The sequence below is a fragment of the Hyperolius riggenbachi genome, chromosome 3, assembly GCF_040937935.1.
Source record: "Hyperolius riggenbachi isolate aHypRig1 chromosome 3, aHypRig1.pri, whole genome shotgun sequence".
Lineage (NCBI taxonomy): Eukaryota > Metazoa > Chordata > Amphibia > Anura > Hyperoliidae > Hyperolius > Hyperolius riggenbachi.
The window spans coordinates 436571217-436596989 of NC_090648.1; the positions used below are offsets into that span (position 1 = coordinate 436571217).

The 25773-nt window shown below is 44.2% G+C and overlaps 2 protein-coding genes across 4 annotated transcripts in view; one reads left to right on the forward strand and one right to left on the reverse strand.

The window, feature by feature from the left end:
* SLC6A12 (solute carrier family 6 member 12) overlaps positions 1-2297 on the reverse strand; it is a 176452-nt gene extending 174155 nt beyond the window's left edge. The window contains exon 1 of one of the 3 annotated variants that reach the window (XM_068277667.1): positions 2101-2297. In XM_068277667.1, the coding sequence (XP_068133768.1) occupies positions 2101-2126 (26 nt within the window). In that variant the 5' untranslated portion in view covers positions 2127-2297. Of the gene's footprint in view, positions 1-1792 lie in introns of all 3 variants that reach the window. The other 2 variants (XM_068277670.1, XM_068277671.1) reach the window with 2 other exon arrangements.
* LOC137564183 (sodium- and chloride-dependent betaine transporter-like) overlaps positions 1-25773 on the forward strand; it is an 80560-nt gene that overhangs the window by 16287 nt on the left and 38500 nt on the right. The window contains exons 5-6 of the mRNA XM_068277666.1: positions 4898-4979; positions 16320-16452. Coding sequence (XP_068133767.1) covers positions 4898-4979; positions 16320-16452 — 215 coding nt within the window. The remainder of the gene's footprint in view (positions 1-4897; positions 4980-16319; positions 16453-25773) is intronic.

A 25773-nucleotide genomic window follows, 5' to 3' on the forward strand; every position in this document is an offset into this window, starting at 1 on the left:
TGGATAATACATTTCCAAAAAAGTCAACTCCAACCTGTTCAGAGAATGATCTTTTTGGGGGCGATGTTCGACACAGTCCAAGGTACAATATCTCTACCAGAACAGAAAATAAAGCTAGTCCAGGAGACAATTCGATCAGTTTACGAGCTTCACTCGATATCAGCAAGAGTGTGTATGAGAGTTTTGGGCCTGATGTCGTCAACAATCAAAATGGTCAAATGGGCGCACTGGCATCTAAGACCTCTTCAGTTATCTTTTCTTCAGCAATGGGAAAAAGACAACTTGAATCAGAAAATTCGTATTTCAAAGGAAGTGAGGGATTCACTGACTTGGTGGCTAGACCAGGGGCAAATCCAGGATTTCCAGGGGGGGGGTTCCTGATAGCGGCGTGTGGGCGTGGCCAAAACATGGTGTGGGTGGAGCCAAATACGAGCAGTTTCTAAGCTAAATTGCACTCCCCCCAGTATAGATTAGATAGGTATATGTCCCCCAGTATAGGTTAGATAGGTATATGCCCCCAGTATAGGTTAGATAGGTATATGCCCCCAGTATAGGTTAGATAGGTATATGCCCCAGTATAGGTTAGATAGGTCTATGCCCCCAGTATAGCTTAGATAGGTCTATGTCCCCAGTATACATTAGATAGGTCTATGTCCCCAGTATACATTAGATAGGTCTATGTCCCCAGTATACATTAGATAGGTCTATGTCCCCAGTATACATTAGATAGGTCTATGTCCCCAGTATACATTAGATAGGTCTATGTCCCCAGTATACATTAGATAGGTCTATGTCCCCAGTATAGATTAGATAGGTCTATGTCCCCAGTATAGATCAGATAGGTCTATGTCCCCAGTATAGATCAGATAGGTCTATGTCCCCAGTATAGATCAGATAGGTCTATGTCCCCAGTATAGATCAGATAGGTCTATGTCCCCAGTATAGATCAGATAGGTCTATGTCCCCAGTATAGATCAGATAGGTCTATGTCCCCAGTATAGATCAGATAGTCTATGTCCCCAGTATAGATCAGATAGGTCTATGTCCCCAGTATAGATCAGATAGGTCTATGTCCCCAGTATAGATTAGATAGGTCTATGTCCCCAGTATAGATCAGATAGGTATATGTCCCCCAGTATAGCTTAGATAGGAATATGGCCCCAGTATAGGTTAGATAGGTATATGCCCCCAGTATAGCTTAGATAGGTATATGCCCCAGTATAGTTTAGATAGGTATATGCCCCAGTATAGCTTAGATAGGTATATGCCCCAGTATAGCTTAGATAGGTATATGTCCCCAGGTCTCCTATGTTAGAGGCAGAGTCCTCAACCAGTACTCTATCCAGCCACTGTATAGAGCTTCCTCCCCCCCCCCCCCCCCCCCCAGATACTGGGATAATGACTTGCTGAATGTGTGATAAAATGCTAAAAGCTTTAAGCCTGAAGGATCAGAGACAGGGTCAGTAAGCATAAGGGAATGTATGTACAGTATGTGTATATGACATACATACATTCTGTGATTCCATTCCTGACTGTCTGACCCCTGTCCCTGCAGGCTTCTTCCAGCATTTAGCATTTTATCACACAAGTACAAGTACAGTATGTTAGGGACCATGAGACCCTCTAAGCTACAGTAATTCCACCCCCCCCCCCCAGTAATCTCCCCCCCACCCAACAACAGTAATGCTCCCAGTAACAGTAATCCCCTAACTTCCCCCCCCCCCCCCCCAGTAACACTCCTGCCCCCACCATAAACACAAAGTGAGTCAGTGCAAATATCTTAACTCCTTACCAGCAGTGAAGGAGTTAATGAAGAAAGCTGAGCTGAAGAGAGGTGAATGAATCTCCGGAGGAGGAAACGACACAACAGAGCGGCTCACACTAAGGAATGCCTGGCATGTGAGCAGAGTGTCTGTCCCGTTCTGGCTGGCTGCTTCATATGCTGCTGTATTCAAGCCACCCGCGCTAGCCAGGCAGCATGTGACAGCTACTCCATGCTAGGGCAATGAGAGAAGAGGCAGCATGTGTATAGGGGGGCGGAACAGGAAAGAGAGAGACACTCGGGGAGACATGGGAGTCGGCTCTCCACCAATCAGGCACCTGTATATTCGTGCTAGTCCGATCATCAGCACTCAGCGTGATCTATTCCAGCCAGGCCTGACTCAGACTTCCCGGGGCTCCTGTGACCTCATCCCTGCTGCATGTAAGCTGCGTGCAGCATGTAATGACGTGCGCTCGCTGACACCAGACTCTCAGGCAGAGAGAGGAGATAACAAAACAATGCCCCCACCAAGCTACGCCCCTGGCTCGGGGGAGGGTTCCAGACACTCGGAACCACCCCTTCCGTGCGCTAGTGTAGACAGCTACAATCTGGAAAACTGTCATTCCCTTCTTCAACCACAGTGGCAGATAATAGTATCAGACGCAAGTGCTTCAGGATGGGGAGCGGTATACAAAAACGAAGTAGCGCAAGGACTTTGGAGCCATCCGATCCAAGATACGGTTTCAAATGTGATAGAACTCAGAGCCGCGCATCAAGCCTTGATGCATTTTCTTCCTCTAATAAAAGGGAAGTCGGTGTTGTTGAAAATGGACAACGTCTCAGCAGTGTCGTATGTGAAAAAACAAGGGGGGACACACAGCAGGAAGTTAATGCAGGAAGTTCTTCCAATAATGATATTAGCAGAGAGGCATCTACAGGATATTTCAGCACTTTACCTCCCGGGAATTCAGAACACTCAAGCCGACTTCCTGTCCAGACATTTGTTAAACAACAACGAGTGGTCTCTGAATCCAGTAGTATTTCAGAGGTTAGTGAACAAGTGGACATTGCCGGAAATAGATCTATTCGCATCGGCACGGAATCACAAACTTCCCAAATATTTTTCACGGTTTCCAGATCCTCAAGCGCTAGCAGTGGACGCACTGACTCAGCCGTGGACTTTCAAAGTGGCTTATGCGTACCCGCCGGTACCCCTAATCTTCAAGTTTCTGCAAAAACTGAGACTTCACAATCTGTCAGTTCTAGCAATAATCCCGTTCTGGCCAAGGAGGCCATGGTTTCCGTTATTACTACAGATGGCTGTTCAAGAACCATGGCCTCTTCAGGAATTTCAAGATCTGCTGTTGCAGGGAGATTTCACACATCTGAATCCTCGACCTCTGAGGCTAATGGCTTGGATTTTGAGAGGAGGAGACTAAGAAAAGCGGGTTGTGCAGCTGAAGTAATAGGTACTCTTCTGAGTGCAAAAAAGCCAACTACTCAAGAAAATTATAACAGAGATGGGAAAAAGTTTGCTAACTTTGCAGAAGAAAATAAGTTTTCCTTGAAGTCTTATAAAGTAACTGATCTGTTGGCCTTTTTGGATAAAGGCTTGAAGTTGGGTTTGGCTTACTCAACATTGAGAGCCCAAGTGTCAGCTATCTCGTCAATCTCGGGAATACAATGGTCAGAGGATGGTATGATAAAACAGTTTTTCAGGGCAGCAATTAAGAATAGGCCACCTTTGAAACCTCGGTTTCCCAAGTGGGATTTACCCTTGGTATTAGACTTTATTACGAAAGACCCTATGATGTCTAAAGAGACTATTTCTCTTCAAAATCTAACACAGAAAACTGCCTTTTTGGTGGCCATAACATCTGGGAGAAGAATATCAGAACTACAGTTGTTAGGTTGTAAAGAACCTCATCTCATCATTTACGCGGATAGGGTTGTTCTGTATCCAATAAATACCTCTTTGCCAAAAGTGTCGACAGTATTCCACTTCAATCAAGAGTGGGTACTACCAAGTTTTAAACTACAGGAAGAGCCTCTTGTGCTACACCCTTTAGATCTGCCATCCACTATCAGAGACTATCTAGAAAATACTAAACTTTTCAGAGACTCTGAGAGACTTTTTGTGATACTCTCTGGCTATAGAAAAGGAAAGCCTGCATCCACAAGGACGATTGCCAGATGGGTGGTATCACTAATACAAAAGGCTTATAAGGCTAATAGCCTTCAGCCTCCGCAGGACATTACAGCTCATACCACGAGAAGTATCTCGTCCTCTTGGGCGTCATATGGGAAAGTGTCCCTTCAAACAGTTTGTAAGGCAGCTAGTTGGGCATCTGGTCATACCTTCTTGAAGCATTATTGGGTAGACCCAGCTAGCTTAACGACAGTGGATTTTGGAAAGAAAGTAATTTCCTCCACAATTGATTCTGCCATCTAAAGTGTATGATGTAATAATAAAATTGTTTAGTTTATGCATCCCACCCTATGGTTTTGTCTAGTTATTGCTCATGAGTATGATGCCATGGAAAACACCAGGGAATTGGAAAATTGTATACTCACCTTCGGTAATTTTCCTTTCCTGGTGTTTCTCCATGGCAGCATACAGCCCACCCTGGGCTTTCGGCTCGTACTAGTTATGCCAGAATATGGTTACTGAGGGGAGGGGGCTTTTTAAAATCTAGGGACGTCCTAACAGGGCAAAAGGGGAGGGACTTTGCCCATGAGTATGCTGCCATGGAGAAACACCAGGAAAGGAAAATTACCGAAGGTGAGTATACAATTTTCCAATTCTCCTCCTGCCCAGACTGAACTCCCATAAGCCCTTTCTACATGGGTCTGAGTGCCTTTGCGTTTTGGAGAAGCTTTGGGCGAGGCTTGTTCAGTTTATAGGGAATTAGAGTATTAAAACAAAAAAAATATGTATTTGGCTTGAGGAAGGCCCTATAAACTATATGTAAAGAACACAATTATACAATGAATACAAGTTCATCTCGGATCCACTTTAAGGCAAACTCATTACTAACAAATAACTGATTTTGGCATATAGGTTCATATACTAATGCATACTGCTGTACAGTTCTGTGCAATTGACCTGATCACTATCTGTCCGACTTTCTGCAGAGAACTGCATGGAATTTGTTAACAAGGCAGAAAATTGGACACGTAGCAGTAACCACAGCAGCCCGGAGGTGGAGTTTTGGGAGTAAGTGATGAGCGACATGTGTGGCAGTGATCAGCCACACTATTCCATAAAACTTCATACAATTATCGGCTATGTGTACATTCATACAATTAAAAATAGCGCCGCAAAAATTGGCGCAGGGTGATGCCAGTAATGGCATCTTGTTACTAGAGTTATTTAACATTTTAGGACATTTCTAAAACGTTAAATAACATTAGAAACAAGATGTGATTTCTGGTATCTAGCATTATTATACATTACCTGGTCCCGGTGATCACGTTCTTCCTCTTTCTCTTTAGTTTGCAGGAGTCCTGCAGCCAGCCAATCACCATGCAGGGACTGAAGCCGCATGGTGATTGGCTGACTCCAGGACACCTGCAAACTAAGCAGGGAGTGGAGGAGACATGATAATGTATAATGTAATGGGCTTAGATGCTTTCCTTGCGTTGAAAGACATCCATGGCTACAATTACTAGGATTGCCCAATGATGTTGATCCAGGGATTTTATTTGATTGCCATCTGGAGTCGGGAAGGAATTTTTTCCCTTTTGGGGCTAATTGGACCATGCCTTATAAGGGTTTTTCACCTTCCCTGGATCAACAGGGATATGTAAGGGAGCAGGCTGGTACTTTGTTCTTTGGTTGAACTCGATGGACGTATGTCTTCTTTCAACCCAAGTGACTATGTAACTATTACAGTAAGAATGATTAAGATGTGGAATGCATTGCCACAGGAAGTAGTTATGGCAAATTCTATACCTGCATTGAAAGGGGGCTTAGATGCTTTCCTTGCATTGAAAGACATCCATGGCTACAATTACTATGTAACTACCCCCCTACCTACTCTCACACTGAACCTTCCCTCTACCTATGCCTCACCCTAAGACCCACCTGATGTCTAACACTTAACCACTCCACCCCCGTGCCTAACCTTAGCCACCCCTTGCCTAATCTTAACTATCCCGTGCCTAACTCTAACCTGCCTAATCTTACAGTAGCTACCCCCACTGCCATTGGCAGCATAAGTAAATGCCTTGATTAGTGGCAAGAAATTAAAATTATGGTGCCCGATAAATTAGCAGACGTGCGCCATAATTTAACTTCTTTGCCGCTAATTATGGCTCTTACTATTGCAGCCTATGGCGGCGCACTTTTTATCAGCGCTCATCCTGTGCCATTTTTCCTGCTCTGGCTATGTGGTTTGTGTTTGTCTAGGCCAGGGGTCTGCAACCTTTAAGAATTAAAGAGCCACTTGGACCCGTTTCCGAAAAGAGAAAAAAAACTGGGAGCCGCAAAACCATTATAAAACAGATATGACCCTAATATGCACAAATCGTTAGCAGATATGTCCCCAATATGCACAAATCGTTAGCAGATATGACCCCAATATGCACAAATCGTTAGCAGATATGTCCCCAATATGCACAAATCGTTAGCAGATATGACCCCAATATGCAGATATGTCCCCAATATGCACAAATCGTTAGCAGCTATGACCCCAATATGCACAAATCGTTCGCAGATATGACCCCAATATGCACAAATCGTTAGCAGATATGACCCCAATATGCACAAATTGTTAGCAGATATGACCCCAATATGCACAAATCGTTAGCAGCTATGACCCCAATATGCACAAATCGTTAGCAGATATGACCCCAATATGCACAAATCGTTAGCAGATATGACCCCAATATGCACAAATCGTTAGCAGATATGACCCCAATATGCACAAAACGTTAGCAGATATGACCCCAATATGCACAAATCGTTAGCAGATATCACCCAATATGCACAAATTGTTAGCAGATATCACCCCAATATGCACAAATCGTTAGCAGACATTACCCCAATATGCACAAATCGTTAGCAGATATGACCCCAATATGCAGATATGACCCCAATATGCACAAATCGTTAGCAGATATGTCCCCAATATGCACAAATCGTTAGCAGATATGACCCCAATATGCAGATATGACCCCAATATGCACAAATCGTTAGCAGATATGTCCCCAATATGCAGATATGACCCCAATATGCACAATCCTACAGCAGAAATGACCCCAATATGCACAAATCGTTAGCAGATATCACCCCAATATGCACAAATCGTTAGCAGATATCACCCCAATATGCACAAATCGTTAGCAGACATTACCCCAATATGCACAAATCGTTAGCAGATATGACCCCAATATGCAGATATGACCCCAATATGCACAAATCGTTAGCAGATATGTCCCCAATATGCACAAATCGTTAGCAGATATGACCCCAATATGCAGATATGACCCCAATATGCACAAATCGTTAGCAGATATGTCCCCAATATGCAGATATGACCCCAATATGCACAATCCTACAGCAGAAATGACCCCAATATGCACAATTCTTCAGCAGATCTGAAAAGAAAAACCCATTCACTCACCTAGTCAGAAGAACTCCTGTCACGATCTCCTCCTGTCCCGACCGCCGGTCCCGACCTCCTTGTGGCGCGCAACTCCCTCGGCTCCTCTTCCTTCCTTCCCGACGTCACGTCCTGCCTGCACTACACTGCAGGGCTACGGGAAAATGGCCGCCCGAAGCCCTGCACTGGTCCGGCGGCCTCTCTGATAGGCTGCCGGCCAGCTGGCAGCACACGTCACACGCGCACATGTAACAAGCGCGCCGCAGCCACTGACACTCACTACCGGTGTAGTGTCAGAATGGGCAGCCCTGCAGCTCCGGAGCCGCGACTGAGCCGCGGCCTAGGAGCCGCGGCAAAGGTGAAAAAGAGCCGCTTGCGGCTCCGGAGCCGCGGGTTGCCGACCCCTGCACTAGGCACTTCATTATCATTTTGCCTAGGTCTAGGCACTTCATTATCATTTTTACAACTTTTATTTCTCAGCCACCAAAAACCCTCCGAGCCGCCAGAGAACAATCAAGGAAAAAAAAAAAAGATAGGGTTGGATGCAGTTGGAAAAATTTAATTCAAAGTAATTCAAATGTAATTTAAATTTGTAGAGCAGGGGTGTCCAAACTTTTTAGGCCAAGGGCCATATTGCAACTCTAGAGAGTGCTAGGGGGTTGAACTGACAAAATTAAACACATTTTTTGCTTATTGTTGTTAGGTACACAATGCCTGTGGCATTTTGTCAACACATTTTCACAGGAAATAACCCATATACCGCGTGCCAGAGCCGGGACAAGATCCTCTAGCACCCAAAGCTGAGACACCAAAGTGCGCCCCTCCATCCCTCCCACCCCAGCCGTCACACACTGATTGCTTAGACTAAGAGGTACCCCAGGGCCCCCAACCCGCTCCAACACCTTCATCTCTAGTTATCTGGCTTGCTGTCACTGCCATGTATCCCCTTTTCTTATTTCTCTTTGCTTCAGACACAACCGGGAAATGATAGCTGAGTGAGTTGTGCGCCCCCTCCTACACTGCGCCTTGAGGCTGAAGCCTCTCTCGCATCTGCCTCGGCCCAATCCTGCAGTGTGCAGTTAGCACAGTAGCAGCTGCTAATCTGTGACTGTTACTGCTGCTGGCACAGTGGCAGCTGCTAATCAGTGGCTGCTACTGCTACAGTGGTGGCTGATAACCTACAGGTGAGCAAAGCGGGAGACAGAGCGGCAACACAAGGTGGCTTTTCAATGCGGAACAACAACTACGGCCTGTATGGCATTAACAACTGTAGAGAGCATTGGAAGCCACCAGAAAAGGTTTGGCGGGCTGCATTTGGACCCCAGGCTGGACTTTGGACATGCCTGTTGAGAGTAGTGCTGTTGTTTGAACTCAGGTATTCGTGGTTCAGAAATCAAACAACCGCATTCAGCACCATTTCAGCACCAAACAGCAGAATGAGATGCGATTCATTGAGCTCCGAATCTTCCTCTTTCCCGATTCAGTGTTGTGGTGCCATAGCCGGCCTTTGACTTGAGCAACTGGAGTGGTCCCTCAGGGCGCCGGCTTCCAAGGGGACACCTATAGCTGGTTACCTATACTGAGGGCACTTACACCTGACTTCCTATACTGGGGGCACCTATAGCTGGCTACCTATACTCAGGTAGGGCACCAACACATGGCTACTTATACTGGCAGCACCTACGCCTGGCTACCTATGTGGGGAGACCTACACCTGACTTTCTATACTGGGGACACCTATGCTTGGCTACCTATATTAAGGTCACCTACACATGAGATCCTATACTGGGGGCATCTATACCTACTAGCTACCTACCTATACTGAGTCTGAGGGTACTTTTTTTCCCGCATGGTGCAAATTATTGGTGCCGTGCTATCATTCCAGATTGGGGGGGAGGGGGTGCTGACTGCCCCACTGATTGTTTTTATTAATATTCCTGAAAGGTTCTAGTCTTCATTTTTAAGTGTATTCAGGATAATGCACTCTTTCCATCTATTTCGTGGTTATTAATAGTATCTTTCTATTATACACATGTGATGTGTAACGGAGATCTGAGCATTTGGCGTGATCAGGGCCGGCGCTACCATAGAGACAAAGGGGGCAATTGCCCTAGGCCCCAGAGCCTGTAGAGGCCCCCAAGGTGTCTTCCACCAACTTAACTATTGTGCCTCTGCAGAGTCTTCAGCTGAGCCAGGTGGTGTAAGCCCCTGCCTCAGGGTCCTTGGGTGGAAATTTGGTTGCAACAAAGTGTCCCTACTGCCGATTTTTGATTGGGGGTGTCTATTGGGGGGCCCCAGGGTTAATTTTGCCCGGGGGTCCCATTGTTACTAGAACCGGCCCTGGGCGTGATGTGTCACGACTTCAAAAAAAGGTCCTAGGAGGTAACTCAGGAGAAAAGGTGAATTGCATGTGTGTGTGTGTGTGTGTGTGTGTGTGTGTGCGTGCGTGCGTGCGTGCGTGCGTGCGTGCGTGCGTGCGTGCGTGCGTGCGTGCGTGCGTGCGTGTGTGTGTGTGTGTGTGTGTGTGTGCGCACACGCGAAGAGGATGAAGGGGAGCACAATAATCGGGTTTCGCTCAGAGCGCTGTGAAACCTAAGGCCGGCCCTGTGTGGTGCTGAATGCAGCGGTTTGGGTTTCAAACCACGATTACCTGAATTTGAAACAACAACATTAGTAAAGAGTTCAAGGCCTATACTCTGCTCTGCAGGACAATACACCACAAAGCTTTCTAAAACAAACTCCTTAAAAGGGAAACACCCCTGTTTTGTTATAAAATTTCTACAAACTGAGATTAGCACTGCACTTTTCGCAATTCAATGTAATTAAAAAGCCATTTTCACTTTCAATCTGTAGCCAAATACCAATTTCCATCACATTTTATCATCTGTGCTTTCTAATAAAAAATGCCACCTGCCTGGCTGTCATGCTAAGTGGCACAGCTTGCCACTAGAATCTACTGATTGCTCCTTACTTAGTTGCCCACTAGATGCTACTGGTTCCTAGCACCCTGTCACTAGAATCTACAGATCTCTACCTACACACCACTAGAATATATCACTATATGCTTGCCACTACAATCTAATAATCACCACTTACCCCCCACTGGAATTTAACTATTACTACTAGTGGCCACTAGATTCTGCCTATCATTACCTGTGTGTCACTAGACTCTCCCGATCCCTACCTGCCTGCCACTTGAATCTACTGATCACTAATGTTACTGGTCCCTTGCATTTTGTAACTAGAATGTACAGATCTCTACCTACCCACCACTACAATCTAACTATCACTATCTGTTTGCCACTACAATCTACCAATCACTACTTACCCCCCACTGGAATGTATCTATCACTACCAGTGGCCATTACAATCTACTGATCACCATTCACCACCTGCCTGCCATTAAAATTTGCATTTTAATATTTGCATGCCACATATTCTACCAATCTTAACCTGCCCTGCCACTCTATCTATCTATCTATTAATATGACCAGCTTGTCTTTAGAATCTTCCACTCACTCCCTGCCTGTCACTAAAATGTACTGATCATTCCTTAACTACCACTAGACTCTAACCATCACTACCAGCCTGCCACTTGCAACTACCTAATGCTATCTGCCTGTCGCTGATATCCCTTGCTTCTGATTTATATAATTTAAATATAATTGGTGCTACCTGCATAATCATTAATATCTGCCTTAAAGGAATACTGTAGGGGGGTTGGAAAAAAAGAGTTGAACTTACCTGGGGCTTCTAATGGTCCCCCGCACACGTCCAGTACCCGCGCAGCCACTCACTGATGCTCCGGGCCCTGTATCCGGTTCACTTCTGGAATTTCCAACTTTAAAGTCGGAAAACCACTGCGCCTGTGTGGATGTGTCCTCGCTCCCGCTGATGTCACCAGGAGCGTACAGCACAGGTGCAGACCGTTCTGGGCCTGCGCAATAAACTCCTGGTGATGTGAGGGCACGGCCGCGCAGGTGCACTGGTTTTCCGACTTTACAGTCGGAAATTCCTGAAGTGAACCGGAGGAGGGGCCGGAGCATCGGTGAGTGGCTGCGGGGGCACAGGATGTCTGCGGGGGACCATTAGAAGCCCCAGGTAAGTTCAACTCTTTTCCCCCTACCCCCTACAGTACTCCTTTAATGTTGATGATATCTCATGTGACTGGTGATATGTGAAAGTCATTTATATCTGCAAATCATTAATATTTGCCTGTTGTTGGTAAAAATACACAATTCAAAAGGAGGAGGACATCTGAACATAGCAGATATGAACTAGCACCATCCTGCTGGCCAACATGAAGCTCAGAGGGCCTCTATTGAGAAGCACTCTAGCCATTAATGTCAAGTTTATGATTTTCAAGACAGAGTGTTTATGATAAGTCTTTGAAGATTCAAGGCATTATTGATACAAAGTTTTCATTAACATATTTTTGAATTTCTGTATGTTTTGGTTTAAAGTGGATGCTGATTTTTGAATTTGTAATTGTGGCTTCTCAACAAACCTCTTTTCCCCAGAATTATCTAGGCAGAAATGAAAACCTGACCACAACTATGTAATGATGAGAAGAAACCTTATTCAATGTGAAACATAATTTAACTTTTTATTGGAGAACAATCAGAAAGAAGAGAAATCTTCAGACAGTCGTAATTTCAGTATGGTCACTTGCAGAACATCTAACTATTGGGAAAAATGTAATTCGCTGCAATGACCCCGCGTGGGGTAATCCCACTAGCCTTTGTCTTTGGCAGACCTCGGCTCACACTGGCAATTCCATTGTACAAGAAGCCAGACCTCAGTCGCCTGTGGCGATCCCATTCATGCAGGACAAAGAGGCAAAATGTTTCAGCAGTGGAGAGGATCTCATGTAGTCACATCCCCTTCCCCTTGTCTGTAAACCCCAACAGTGCTGTGCTTGACATGCTCTCACTTGGGTAGTCAGAAGACAGGCAGATGCTTAGGCAGGTTTCCACTTCTGGCTTAAGTTAGGGTGAGCTGCCAGATGCAAGCCCTGAAGCCCCCGGAGTTGTTGGAGCAGTCTCCCAAAGGTGGTGATGCCTGGTGTTTTTCTGGTCACACTTGCCAACCCATAAGCTGAAGACTTTCCCAGCAGGCTATAGCCCTGGTGACCCTTTGTGGTGTGAAGGCCACCACCACATGACTAGTAAAGAAAAACCAACTTACAGTTCCCCAACTTTCAGAACTCTCATGCATGCATTCCCTGTATTTAAATAGTCATGTCCATACCTGGGGTCTCATGATTTGCTGAGCTACTTTTTCAATAGGAAACAACATGCACCAATAATCTGATTGTTGGTGCCTCTGACAGAAATTTTTCCTGACTAGCACAGATGGTAGTCCAAATAGCAAACTTCCATTTTTTTCACCCATATTCATAGTTTACTCACTAACTGCAGTCATCACTCTTTCTTTAAGTTATGGCATATGCATAAGTGGTTAATAAACTTGCTTTGCAGAGCTAGTCATACATTTGAATGCTGGCCAGGGCAAATTCTTGGGATTTGTATGTAATAGGTTAATTAGGTTAATTGGCTTCCGTCCAAAAACTGCCCCTTGACTATAGAAGGAACATTAGACAGTGAGCCCTGCTGTGGATTAGATAGTAACATTTACTGTTCAAAGTACTCTATAAAGCACCATGGTAAATGTGTGAGCTCCATATAAATGCACAATAGTAAGCTATAAACAACTCTCCCAACCAACAAGTAGACGACTCGCTGTGTACACAGCATTGTGTAACTCTTTCTACTGGCCTTAGGAGGTCGGTTTATAAAATAACCATATAGAGTTATTGGGTTTTATTAAAAATAAATGAGAATCCACCACAAAGAACCATGGAACACATAATGAAGAGTTATGGGCATAAAGGAAATGAAGTAAAAAGGCAAAGGAGTAAAACATAAATTAAAAAAGGGGTGGGGGGGGCAGGAACAGCATGACAACAAAGCTCAATAGCTTTGTAATGCAGTGAGTGGTACATAGCTTGCATCTGTGGTGGCTAGAGGCATATAAGATCAGATCTCTGTGGAGAAACAATGTAGAGACCAATGGGGCACAGCCTAAAGGTGGTAAATGATTGATATTATATAGTCATTAATGGTCTTACCACATCTTGCTAGTGCATGCCCAGTATTACTTACATACCTATCACTGATGTTCTGTGTATATCAGCATGATCAGTGAAGTGCACAATATTCTATCTTCCTATCAGTACGGGAATATCCCTTCCTGTCTGCACAGTTCAATTTTGATCATGGGAAGGGCCAAAAACTAGACATAGCCTGAAAACCCCCAATTCTCAAAAGAATCATGTGCACAGTGTGCACACAACAACCGCCACAATAATCTGCTGCCCACACTAAAACACTACCCACAACTGTGCCGCCCGCATTAAGCTGCCGCTGTACTAAGATACTTCTTACACTAAGCCGCCGCCCCCACAGGTGCGTACACGCATGCTTAAGTATGCAGGGATGCACCTGCAGCTGTGTGTGCAGTTCACAACCACCACACTAAGCTGCTCCCCACACTAAGTCATCAATCACAACGACACTGCCCACACTAAGCCGCCACCCACACTAAGCTGCTGCCCACAACTGTACTGCTTACAGGTGCATCTGGGTCCGTGCATATTTACAACCTCTGGATAGTATAGAGGATGTCATGTACATGATCTTAGGCTGCATGCTGAAGACACCGTATCAATGTGTCACATTTCCCTTACCCATACAGTCCGGGACCACAAGCAAGCATCAGTGCTCCTCATTCCACATTGTCATAAATATACGTTGTGACCAGCACTGAAGATTTTCAATCATGTATAAAAGTAAAGGGTGTCTTGGAACCTTAATAAAGAAGAACAAAGACTACGGGAGCCCAAATAGCCCAATATGTAACAATCAGATGGAAAATAATAAGTATGATACAGGACTACTCACAAAGGGGGGTTGCATGAGGAACAACTGGGCACTTAAAGCAGGTGGAAATGTTTACCCATCTCCACTCAGGGTGTACACTGGACTGGATATGGTCGCTTTCTTGAGAAAAGACACTTGCTTGCCCAGTTCCCAGTCAGTGAGCTAAGTATCCGTTAAAACGATCACTGCCTTCTATGAGACGCTGCGATCATTCTAAGTTCGCTCTTCACTTCCTGCAAGCGTAAATGCTATGCTTACAGGACGCCTAGAAAAAAAAATTACTGAGGCCATCTTGTGGCCAAATAGTAAAATTACACCTACATACATTTTTTTTTTGTTCAGGAAATGCTGTTGAAAACAAAGAAAACCCTGAGCATCCCCCATGAAGAGATGGACTGGCCCAAAACCTGTCGGTTCTGTCAGATTTTAACTGCCTACTAAAGTTGTTAACGAATGAATTCAAAGACAAGATACAATTTACAGCTCTTTGGTATAAATAGCTCTTAGCTTGTTAGCAGTTCAGACAGACATACAGTACACAGTGGAGTGGTACCTGACAACAAACACATCGATGTTCAAAACAGCAACCGTCCGTTGTGCTGCAACCCAACCGTGATGTAGACATAGCTCATTCTTAAAGAGACTCTGTAACAAAATTTTCATCTTTATTTCTTCTATCCTATAAGTTCCTATACCTGTTCTAATGTGGTCTGTCTAACTGCAGCCTTTCATAGTTGCACAGTGGCTGTATTATCTCTGTTATATGATCTAATTTAATTTTCTCTCCTCTGGCTGCTCTGTCGGGCTGAGGCAGTCAGGCTGGAACGTGCTGTGCTGCTTGTGATTGGATAGAAGCTATACACACCCTCTCCAGGCCCCCTGCACACTCTGTATGACTCACACACTGAGCTACTCTCAGCCTATCACTTGCTATGTCTTTTGTTTGTAAACACTGCATAAAACTGGCAATTACAAGCCAGGATTGCAGCAGGGAGAGGCAGAAACAGCACAGAGGGGCCCAGGAGAACATAATGAATAGAATGGTATGCTTTCTATTGTAAGAATTTTAGAGTACAGATTCTCTTTAAGTTTGTCTGTCTGAACTGTTGACAAGCCAAGAGCTATTAATGCCCAAGAGCTGTAATTAGATCTCGTCGTTGGCTAAATGTTCGCTTTCTGATGTGAATAAATCTACCTGATTTTTGGAACAAGAGAGCCTGTCTAGGCTGGACCGACTAGACCAGGCACGAAGGCTTTGATACAGGTGAGGTGTGTTGCTTGAGGAGGACGAAGCATTCCACGTTGTCATACATCAAGCCTTAGATTTATTAAAATGTAAATGCAAATAAAACACCAAAAATACACGGTAACTTATTAAGTAAGCGCAACAAGTAAATTCCAGTGATCTGCAGATATTAACAATGACATTCAGATATTAACAATGACAGGCAGATACCACAACCAATGATAGGCATGCATACATATTATTTTTTTGCAAAGTAATTTGGAGACTTTGTATGCTTTGTAAAGGCCTGATGAAGGGTCAGCTACTGACCTGAAACGGACTAGTGTCTTTGCCTGAAAAAATTCTTACAAACAAAGCTTATATCATTTCTAGTTATAAATGTCAACTTTATGATCTTCAAGAGAGTGTGTTAATGACGATTAGTCCTTGAAGATATTTTTGAAGTTTTGTATGTTTTGATATAATAAAGTGGATACCAATTTTTGAATTTATAATTGTGGTATCTCAAAAAATCCCTTTTCCTCCTAACCTACATATGTTCTACATCGAGTGTGGTGGACTACTCAAATGAGGATCACCTCTTATTATTGATTCATCAAGCATTTCTACCAATTATCATTAATACAGATAATTCTGAGCCCACCATTGCTCAGGGACTGTAAAAACCGTATTGGAACAGAATCTGTGTTGTCCTAGACAGGCTGAAAATAAAAACTGTACAGTGTGCCAGTGCATGGGTTATAATCAGTGTTTGTCCATTTTAGGAGGCGGAGTCTAGGTCTCTCAGATGGCATTGAGGATCTGGGATCCATCCGCTGGCATCTGGCTCTCTGCCTCCTCTTAGGCTGGATCATCTGTTACTTCTGCATCTGGAAAGGGGTGAAATCCACAGGGAAGGTGAGATCATCTCACCCACTGTCAATTTAGGAAGCTACATTATTTCCAAGTGGCAGCCATGGCAAATATTCTTTTGAGTAGTATGGTGAAGAGATAGAACCACTGTTAAAGTGGGATTGTCCCCATAAAAATCAAATTTCAACAACTGGTCTTGAGTGTATTAAGTGATAATCCTGCACTCAAAACTTTCAAAACTTTTTCTTCTGTTATGGTTTGGAGTTATCACATACCTTAGGAGCACTGGCCCTTTAATTGCCATCAACTGGCAAAACAGTTGCATGCTGGAGAGTCTTTTTATCTATAATATATTCCTCCTATTCCCTTTATTTTCCCCCTCCTTCTAATGAAATAAGACAGTGCACTTCCTAGTATAGACCTCAGTGGGAGTGTCTGAATACTCTGGGAGGAGGGCGGGTAGCAAATTCACAATTAGCGAGAGGAGAAAAAAAAGAGTGAAGGAGGAAATTATTTCAGGATTAGCTTTATTCAAAGGTAACCAAGATGGAAACTGTCTAGAATAGGATTCTCTGCTTTTCCTTTATACAATTCACAGGAATCATAACGTGGACAATGCAATAAATCAGTTATATAAGTAGAACTATTACTATATATATCTACTTATATATGTGTTTTTTCTTTCTAGGTTAGCATGGGTGACACTTGTTCTTTAACCATTTATTTCTGTTTGTGCCTCTCAATTCATATAGGTAGGTTTTGTAAAAATAATACATTTTAATGGCTAACTGATAGAGTTAAATAATGCAAGCTTTCTGGGATCTAGTCCCCTTCTTCAGGCATATTTCCAGATGTTAGCTGAAGTAAGACACTGAAAACTATTTACCTGCATCAGTGTTTAACTTCAGCTAACATCTGGAAATATGCCAGAAGAAGGGGACTAGATCCCAGAAAGTTTGCATAATTTAACTCTATCAGTTAGCCATTAAAAGGTGTTATTTTTTTCCAAAACTTTTTTTCTACCTATATAATTTGTTTGGCTAACACGGTATAGAAACTTTTTTGCCCCTCATTTCTTATTTCAGAATCACAAACTGATCAGACCATTCACAGTGGAGAAGTTTTGCTTTTAATAACGCATTTTGGATTATTTACTGGGTAAAGTGTATTTATAGTGACAGTTCCACCTTACACAGCGACATTCATAAACATTTGTATTAATCTGAATCTGCTCAGAAATGAATAGCAAATGGTATGCTCAAATCAGTATAGTTTTATGAAAGGAATGCTTCCAAAGGTTGTATAAATAGGTATTCAAACCATAAAATATGCACATATGGACCATACCAAACAAAAGTAAAAGATACAAAAAATAAGTACAGAAGATAAAAATGGGACCACAGTTCACAGGCACAGAGGCACATCTAGGGTACGGCATGGCATGACTGGGCGTTGGAGTAATGGGACCACAGCACTTCAATATATGTATGCCTGAGGTTACAATTTCATTCAGGAATAGTTATTCAGTTGACAGTGAATATGTACCGTAACCACCACACAGACAATCTCACAAGCGGATTACCCAGCATTGGTACAAGTCCTTTTCGCAGGCCAGGTCCAGAACAGTAAATCATACAAGGAATACCACATGGATGTCATAACACCACATTAAATCTGTCCATGTCTTAGAGATCTGGTGACAGACATAGGCCTTATCCTGTTTCGGGCATGTCCTTGCCCATTGTCAAGCCAAAGGAAAAGTGCACATTTTAGCAAAAATGTATAGTATGCGTTATGCAAGGACATCAGAACAAGGCAGCAGAATTTGGGTTCATGCCTGATTTGGGCGTACAGAGTTTCAGACGGGCGCCGCACAAATTAATAAAAAAAAAGGGGTAATTCGTCCGCCTGTCCAAATAACATGTCCACTCGGGTTGCTGCAACTTGGAGGGGGAATAGTAATTTGCACGGGCCCAGAGCTTGAAACATTTTTTGGCTTTACCCTGCACAGAAATGGCCCATGCTGAGAATGAATGAACTCCATCTTATCTCAAAAGGCTGGGAGGTATGGATAAACACTGCCATTCATCTCAATGTAGGATGTTGTAAATCCTTGCGCTAAATGCCATGCAAAACCGACAGGAAGTTGCCCGTCTGAACCGGCCTTTAAAAAGGAACCCTAAGTGACATGAAGAGATAGACGTGTATGTACAGTGTCTAGCACACAACTAAATATGCCGTGATGCTTTTCTTCTCTCTCTGGTCCATATGCAATTCACTTTTTCACCTGAGGTTTCTCCTAGGAGATATTTTTTCAACTTCTTTTTTTCAGCAACTTTTCAACAAAAGTGCTATCAAATTTATTTTGAGATTTTCTCACTTGTTGTTGGTTTAAAGGGACTCCGAAGAGTGCCCTAATTTAAAAGAATACACTTACCTGGGGCTTCTTCCAGCTCATGGTAGGCGAGGAGGTCCCACGGCGTCCTCCTGGCCCCTCTCTTTCAGCCTCCGCTGGCGGTTTAGGGCCCCTAAAATGCCAGGGCAGTATAGGAACCCCACTAATGACCCCATTTTAGAAAGAAGACACCCCAAGGTATTCCTTTAGGAGTATGGTGAGTTCATAGAAGTTTTTATTCTTTTGTCACAAGTTAGCGGAAATTGATTTTAATTGTTTTTTTTTCACAAAGTGTCATTTTCCGCTAACTTGTGACAAAAAATAAAATCTTCTATGAACTCACCATACTCCTAACGGAATACGTTTGGGTGTCTTCTTTCTAGAATGGGGTCATTTGTGGGGTTCCTATACTGCCCTGGCATTTTAGGGGCCCTAAACTGTGAGGAGTAGTCTTGAAACAAAAATGACCTGTGAAATCCTAAAGGTACTCATTGGACTTTGGGCCCCTTAGCGCAGTTAGGCTGCAAAAAAGTGCCAATCATGTGGTATCGCCGTACTGGGGAGATGTAGTATAATGTGTTTTGGGGTGTATTTTTACACATACCCATGCTGGGTGGGAGAAATACCTCTGTAAATGACAATTGTTTGATTTTTTTTACACACAATTGTCCATTTACAGAGAGATTTCTCCCACCCAGCATGGGTATGTGTAAAAATACACCCCAAAACACATTATACTACTTCTCCTGAGTACAGCGATAAAACATGTGTGACACTTTTTTGCAGCCTAGGTGCGCTAAGGGGCCCAACGTCCTAATCACAGGTCATTTTGAGGCATTTGTTTTCTAGACTACTCCTCACGGTTTAGGGCCCCTAAAATGCCAGGGCACTGCAGTATAGGAACCCCACAAGTGACCCCATTTTAGAAAGAAGACACCCCAAGGTATTCCGTTAGGTGTATGGCGAGTTCATAGAAGATTTTATTTTTTGTCACAAGTTAGTGAAAAATGACACTTTGTGAAAAAAAAACAAAAATCAATTTCCGCTAACTTTTGACAAAAAATAAAATCTTCTATGAACTCGTCATACACCTAACAGAATACATTGGGGTGTCTTTTTTCTAAAATGGGGTCCGTTTCTGGGGTTCCTATACCGCCCTGGCATTTTCCGGGCCCAAAACCGTGAGTAGTCTGGAAACCAAATGTCTCAAAATGACTGTTCAGGGGTATAAGCATCTGCAAATTTTGATGACAGGTGGTCTATGAGGGGGCGAATTTTGTGGAACCGGTCATATGCAGGGTGGCCTTTTAGATGACAGGTTGTATTGGGCCTGATCTGATGGATAGGAGTGCTAGGGGGGTGACAGGAGGTGATTGATGGGTGTCTCAGGGGGTGGTTAGAGGGGAAAATAGATGCAATCAATGCACTGGGGAAGTGATCGGAAGGGGGTCTGAGGGGGATCTGAGGGTTTGGCCGCGTGATCAGGAGCCCACACGGGGCAAATTAGGGCCTGATCTGATGGGTAGGTGTGCTAGGGGGTGACAGGAGGTGATTGATGGGTGTCTCAAGGTGTGTTTAGAGGGGGGAATAGATGCAAGCAATGCACTGGCGAGGTGATCAGGGCTGGGGCCTGAGGGCATTCTGAGGGTGTGGGCGGGTGATTGAGTGCCCTAGGGGCAGATAGGGGTCTAATCTGATAGGTAGCAGTGACAGGGGGTGATTGATGGGTAATTAGTGGGTGTTTAGGGTAGAGAACAGATATAAACACTGCCCTTGGGAGGTGATCTGACGTCGGATCTGCGGGCGAACTATTGGTGCGGGTGGGTGATCAGATTGCCCGCAAGGGGCAGGTTAGGGGCTGATTGATGAGTGGCAGTGGCAGTGACAGGGGGTGATTGATGGGTGGCAGTGACAGGGGGTGATTGATGGGTGATTGACAGGTGATCAGTGGGTTATTACAGGGAAGGACAGATGTAAATTATGCCCTGGCAAATTGATAAGGGGGGGTCTGAGGGCAATCTGAGCGTGTAGGCGGGTGATTGGGTGCCCGCAAGGGGCAGATTAGGGTCTGATCTGATGGGTAACAGTGACAGGTGGTGATAGGGGGTGATTGATGGGTAATTAGTGGGTGTTTAGAGGAGAGAATAGATGTAAACACTGCGTTTGGGTGGTGATCTGATGTCGGATCTGCCGGCGATCTATTGGTGTGGGTGGGTGATCAGATTGCCCGCAAGGGGCAGGTTAGGGGCTGATTGATGGGTGGCAGTGACAGGGGGTGATTGATGGGTGGCAGTGACAGGGGGTGATTGATGGGTGATTGACAGGTGATTGACAGGTGATCAGTGGGTTATTACAGGGAAGAACAGATGTAAATACTGCACTGGCGAATTGATAAGCGGGGGTCTGAGGGCAATCTGAGCGTGTAGGCGGGTGATTGGGTGCCCGCAAGGGGCAGATTAGGGTCTGATCTGATGGGTAACAGTGACAGGTGGTGATAGGGGGTGATTGATAGGTGATTGATGGGTAATTAGTGGGTGTTTAGAGGAGAGAATAGATGTAAACACTGCGTTTGGGTAGTGATCTGATGTCGGATCTGCGGGAGATCTATTGGTGTGGGTGGGTGATCAGATTGCCCGCAAGGGGCAGGTTAGGGGCTGATTGATGGGTGGCAGTGACAGGGGGTGATTGATGGGTGATTGACAGGTGATTGACAGGTGATTGACAGGTGATCAGAGGGGATAGATGCATACAGTACACAGGGGGGGGGGGGTCTGGGGGGGGCGGGTCTGGGGAGAATCTGAGGGGTGGGGGGGTGATCAGGAGGGGGCAGTGGGCAGGGGGGAGATAAAAAAAAATAGCGTTGACAGATAGTGACAGGGAGTGATTGATGGGTGATTAGGGGGGTGATTGGGTGCAAACAGGGGTCTGGGGGGTGGGCAGGGGGGGGTCTGAGGGGTGCTGTGGGTGATCTGGGGCAGGGGGGGGAGAAATCAGTGTGCTTGGGTGCAGACTAGGGTGGCTGCAGCCTGCCCTGGTGGTCCCTCGGACACTGGGACCACCAGGGCAGGAGGCAGCCTGTATAATACACTTTGTAAACATTACAAAGTGTATTATACACTTTGTATGCGGCGATCGCGGGGTTAACATCCCGCCGGCGCTTCCGTATTGCCGGCGGGATGTTGCGGCGGGCGAGCGGTGACAGGCGCCGGCGGAGGATCACGTCACGGATGACGCGATCGCTCCACCCATGCCCTTAAATGGACCGCCGCCTCTGTGGGTGAGCCGGTCCTTAAGGGCTCCACTTCCCGGCCGCCTCTGTGCGTTAGGCGGTTGGGAAGTGGTTAAAGAGAAACCGTAACCAAGAGCTGAACTTCATCCCAATCAGTAGCTGATACCCCCTTTCACATGAGAAATGTATTCCTTTTCTCAAACAGATCATCAGGGGGCTCTGTATGGCGGATTTTGTGGTGAAACCCCTCCAACAGTGTGATGTCAGGACCATGGTCCTGACAGATTCCTGTCTGTGAACCTCGCTGCATTGTGGGTAATAGCTGTTTACAGCTGTTTCCAACTGCCAAAAAAGCAAGCAGCATCTCTTTCCACTGACATCACCTGCCAGCAGTAAAAATGTCACCATGTGATAAATATCAGAATGTATATCAGGGAGAGGAAATATTTTTCAATGGACAAACACTGACTAATCATTTATACATAATTATTGTAAAAATTAAGCACTTTTTATTACATTATTTTCACTAGAGTTCCTCTTTAAGACACTAACTGTGTGAATATACATGTTAACTTATAGAATAATAAGATGTTCTAGATCAATTGAAAGTTACATATACCTGGCATAATATAGCAGGCCAATAAGCCCCATCCAAATTATCTATGCTAAATAAAAGCTTCAAGCTTATAAAATGAATCATACTATGCTAGCTAGATCAATGAGAATTGAAATCTCTGCTGCATAATTATGTTTTGAGGCTCTAGGGAGAAGTGAAAGTAGTTTTATTAACCCCCCTTTTTTATTAAAGAAGAATTTTTTATGAAAAAAATAATGGCTAACCTATTGGTGCAATTGGGAAATTATGTTTGTAATTTCTAAAAACTCCCAAACGTTTGTTTAATTTGAGGCAGCTCTTGGCCATTACTTCAGTGTGAGTAACACTCACTCATAGCTGCATTTACCTTTTTTAAAGAGGAAGTACATTGTGCTGCAGTCTGTAAATTATCGCCAAATGATCAGCAAAACAGTACGTTCCAGGGACTCTCCCACTAAGGCAGTGCAGGACCCAGGGCCACCAATCTTAATACAGTACATCAAAAATTAGGGACTGAATGAACGGACTCATATAAGCATTGCACTTTGCAATTATTTTTTTTTGCATTGATACAGCATTGTGCAGTCCTCCATCTTTTCTATCATCTAATGCTAACGAGGGCCAGTATTGTTTCAACAATGCAAATACTGTATGTCTTGTGCTCATGACAGATTGTAAGGACAGCTAATTCTGGCTTGCATGCAAACATAATGCAAATTGTAGATATCCTCATATTGGAGAGGGAGGCCGCATACTCCACGACAAAGAAAAAATGTCTAGCGATTGTGTGTGTCCTACAGAACTTACATTCGTACCTACAGTATATGGACAATCCTTCATGGTCACCAGACCTCAACCCCCTCAACTGGCTAAAAGGTACTGCTGGAACCAATGGAAAACATCTCATTTGGAGCTTAACAATCCAACCTAACCCGAGAAGTCACCATCAGAATGCCGACTGACTTTCCCACTTTAAAGGGAACCTAAACTGAGAAGGATATGGATTTTTCCTTCTAAAATAATACCAGTTGCCTGACTCTCCTGCTGATCCTGTGTCTCTAATACTTTTAGCCACAGCCCCTTAACAAGCATGCAGATCAGGTGCTCTGACTGAAGTCAGACTGGATTAGCTGCATGCTTGTTTCAGGTGTGTAATCCAGCCACTCCTGCAGCCAAAGAGATTAGCAGGGTGCCAGGCAACTGGTATTGTTAAAAAGGAAATATCCATATATCTCTCAGTTAAGGTTCCCTTTAACTGGCAACTGGGGATTGCTTCAATCACGGTCTTGCTTGACCATTTCTTCCCCAATCTTTGAAGGGGGGGAGATGTGACGCATTCAATATTTTTCATACCAAATACATCATACCATTTACAGTGTTACAGCAGCTAGAGCTGGCAAAGGGCTAACCTTCCAGCTATCCCAGGCTGAACACAAGAGTTAATTAGCGTAGCAACTGCATCCAAAGCCTTTTGAACTGACTTCAATCAACGGTTGTCCAAGCACCCTGCTGACCAGCAAGCTATCCATCCAGAATTGGCTCTGACAAAAATTGTAAACTGGGCCTCATCCAAAGAATACTGTCTGCAGAACTCCATACATCAAAACCAATCTTCACACTTCTCTAGACCCAGGGGCTGTGGGATGCACACCTCTAAGCTTCTGAAACACTCTGATCCTTATCTGCTTCTCTCCACGCAGCTGTTTTTACAATGGAAAGCAAACTTCCAGTTACCCAGAAAATGCATATGTTTTATATTTCATACTTTTTTTGCCACTCGGAAAATGGTAACAGAATCATGTTATCAGGAATTAGTAAGGTCTGTTTGACACACACACTGAGAGAAATACAGCGGCTGAGCAATAAAAGCTCTCAGTAATACTTGACAGTTTAAAGAGACACTGAAGCGAAAAAAAAATATGATATAATGAATTGGTTGTGTACTATGAATAATTACTAGAAGATTAGCAGCAAAGAAAATATTCTCATATTTTTATTTTCAGGTATATAGTGTTTTCTCTAACATTGCATCATTCTATAATATGTGCAGATTACACAACACTCAGCATTCAAAATGATTCTTTCAGAGCAGTCTGTGAACTAATGAGGTAGACGGATATAGTAATGCCTCTGATCAGTGCCCTAAGGGGTTAACAAGACTTTGGACTGTGTGATGTCAGTGATCAGCTGACTTGTCAGCTGACAAGATGGAGGTGGTCCAATTTAGGGTGTGGTGGTTAGAAGTATGTATTTATTCACTGTGTGCCATTCAATGTATGTACACCTGATGAAGGGGATATGCCCCGAAACATGTCGTGTATTACTGGGATTTGATAAAACGCAAGTTTGAAGCCAATTGAGTGCCTCCTTCGTATTTACTACATTGAACCGTGTGTGGAGTGGTGACCCACAGAGGGATTGCGCACCGGCAACATAGACCTGACTAGGCCTATTCCACAGGGACTCGCTGCAGTTTGCTTGTTGTGAACTAATGACCTCTCCTCTGGCAGATAAAAAGAAAACTGTTCACTTACAGTTGAGATAATAAAAGTCAGAAGACAGCCCTCTCCACGACTTTGAAAGTCGTAGAGATGAATGGCTTTTTTGCATAGGGATAACAACTGGAGTTTCTCAACTCCTTCTGTACTGGAAACAATTACACTGATGTATCTGATCTTAATGTTTTATTACTTAGCTGTGCTACACATACAAATCATAATATCATCATTTTTTTTTCGCTTCAGTGTCTCTTTAATACTCATGTTTCATATGTATTCGTAACACCTTACTGAATGCAAATATGCAATGCATTTATTGATATGACTTATGGGCATTGAGAAATCTGCACACCAGATATTTTGCCAGGTTTTTTTCCCTGGATAGGGGACTGCCCCCAGCTAAAATTGCAGCAAGGCTGCAATTGCTTGTCATAGCTACTCCCCCCCCCCCCCCCCACACACACACACACACACTCCATCCAGCCATATGCAGAGTGGTGCACAAAAGAAAGCAAAAGTACAGCTCACCTGTCTCCTCTCTATGATGCCCTCTAGTGGCCCCTCTCATTACTGCACTGCTAGATGAGCCAGAAAGCAGAGGCAGTGACTGTGCGACATGGAGAAGACATGCTGAAGTTCCCGCCAGCGC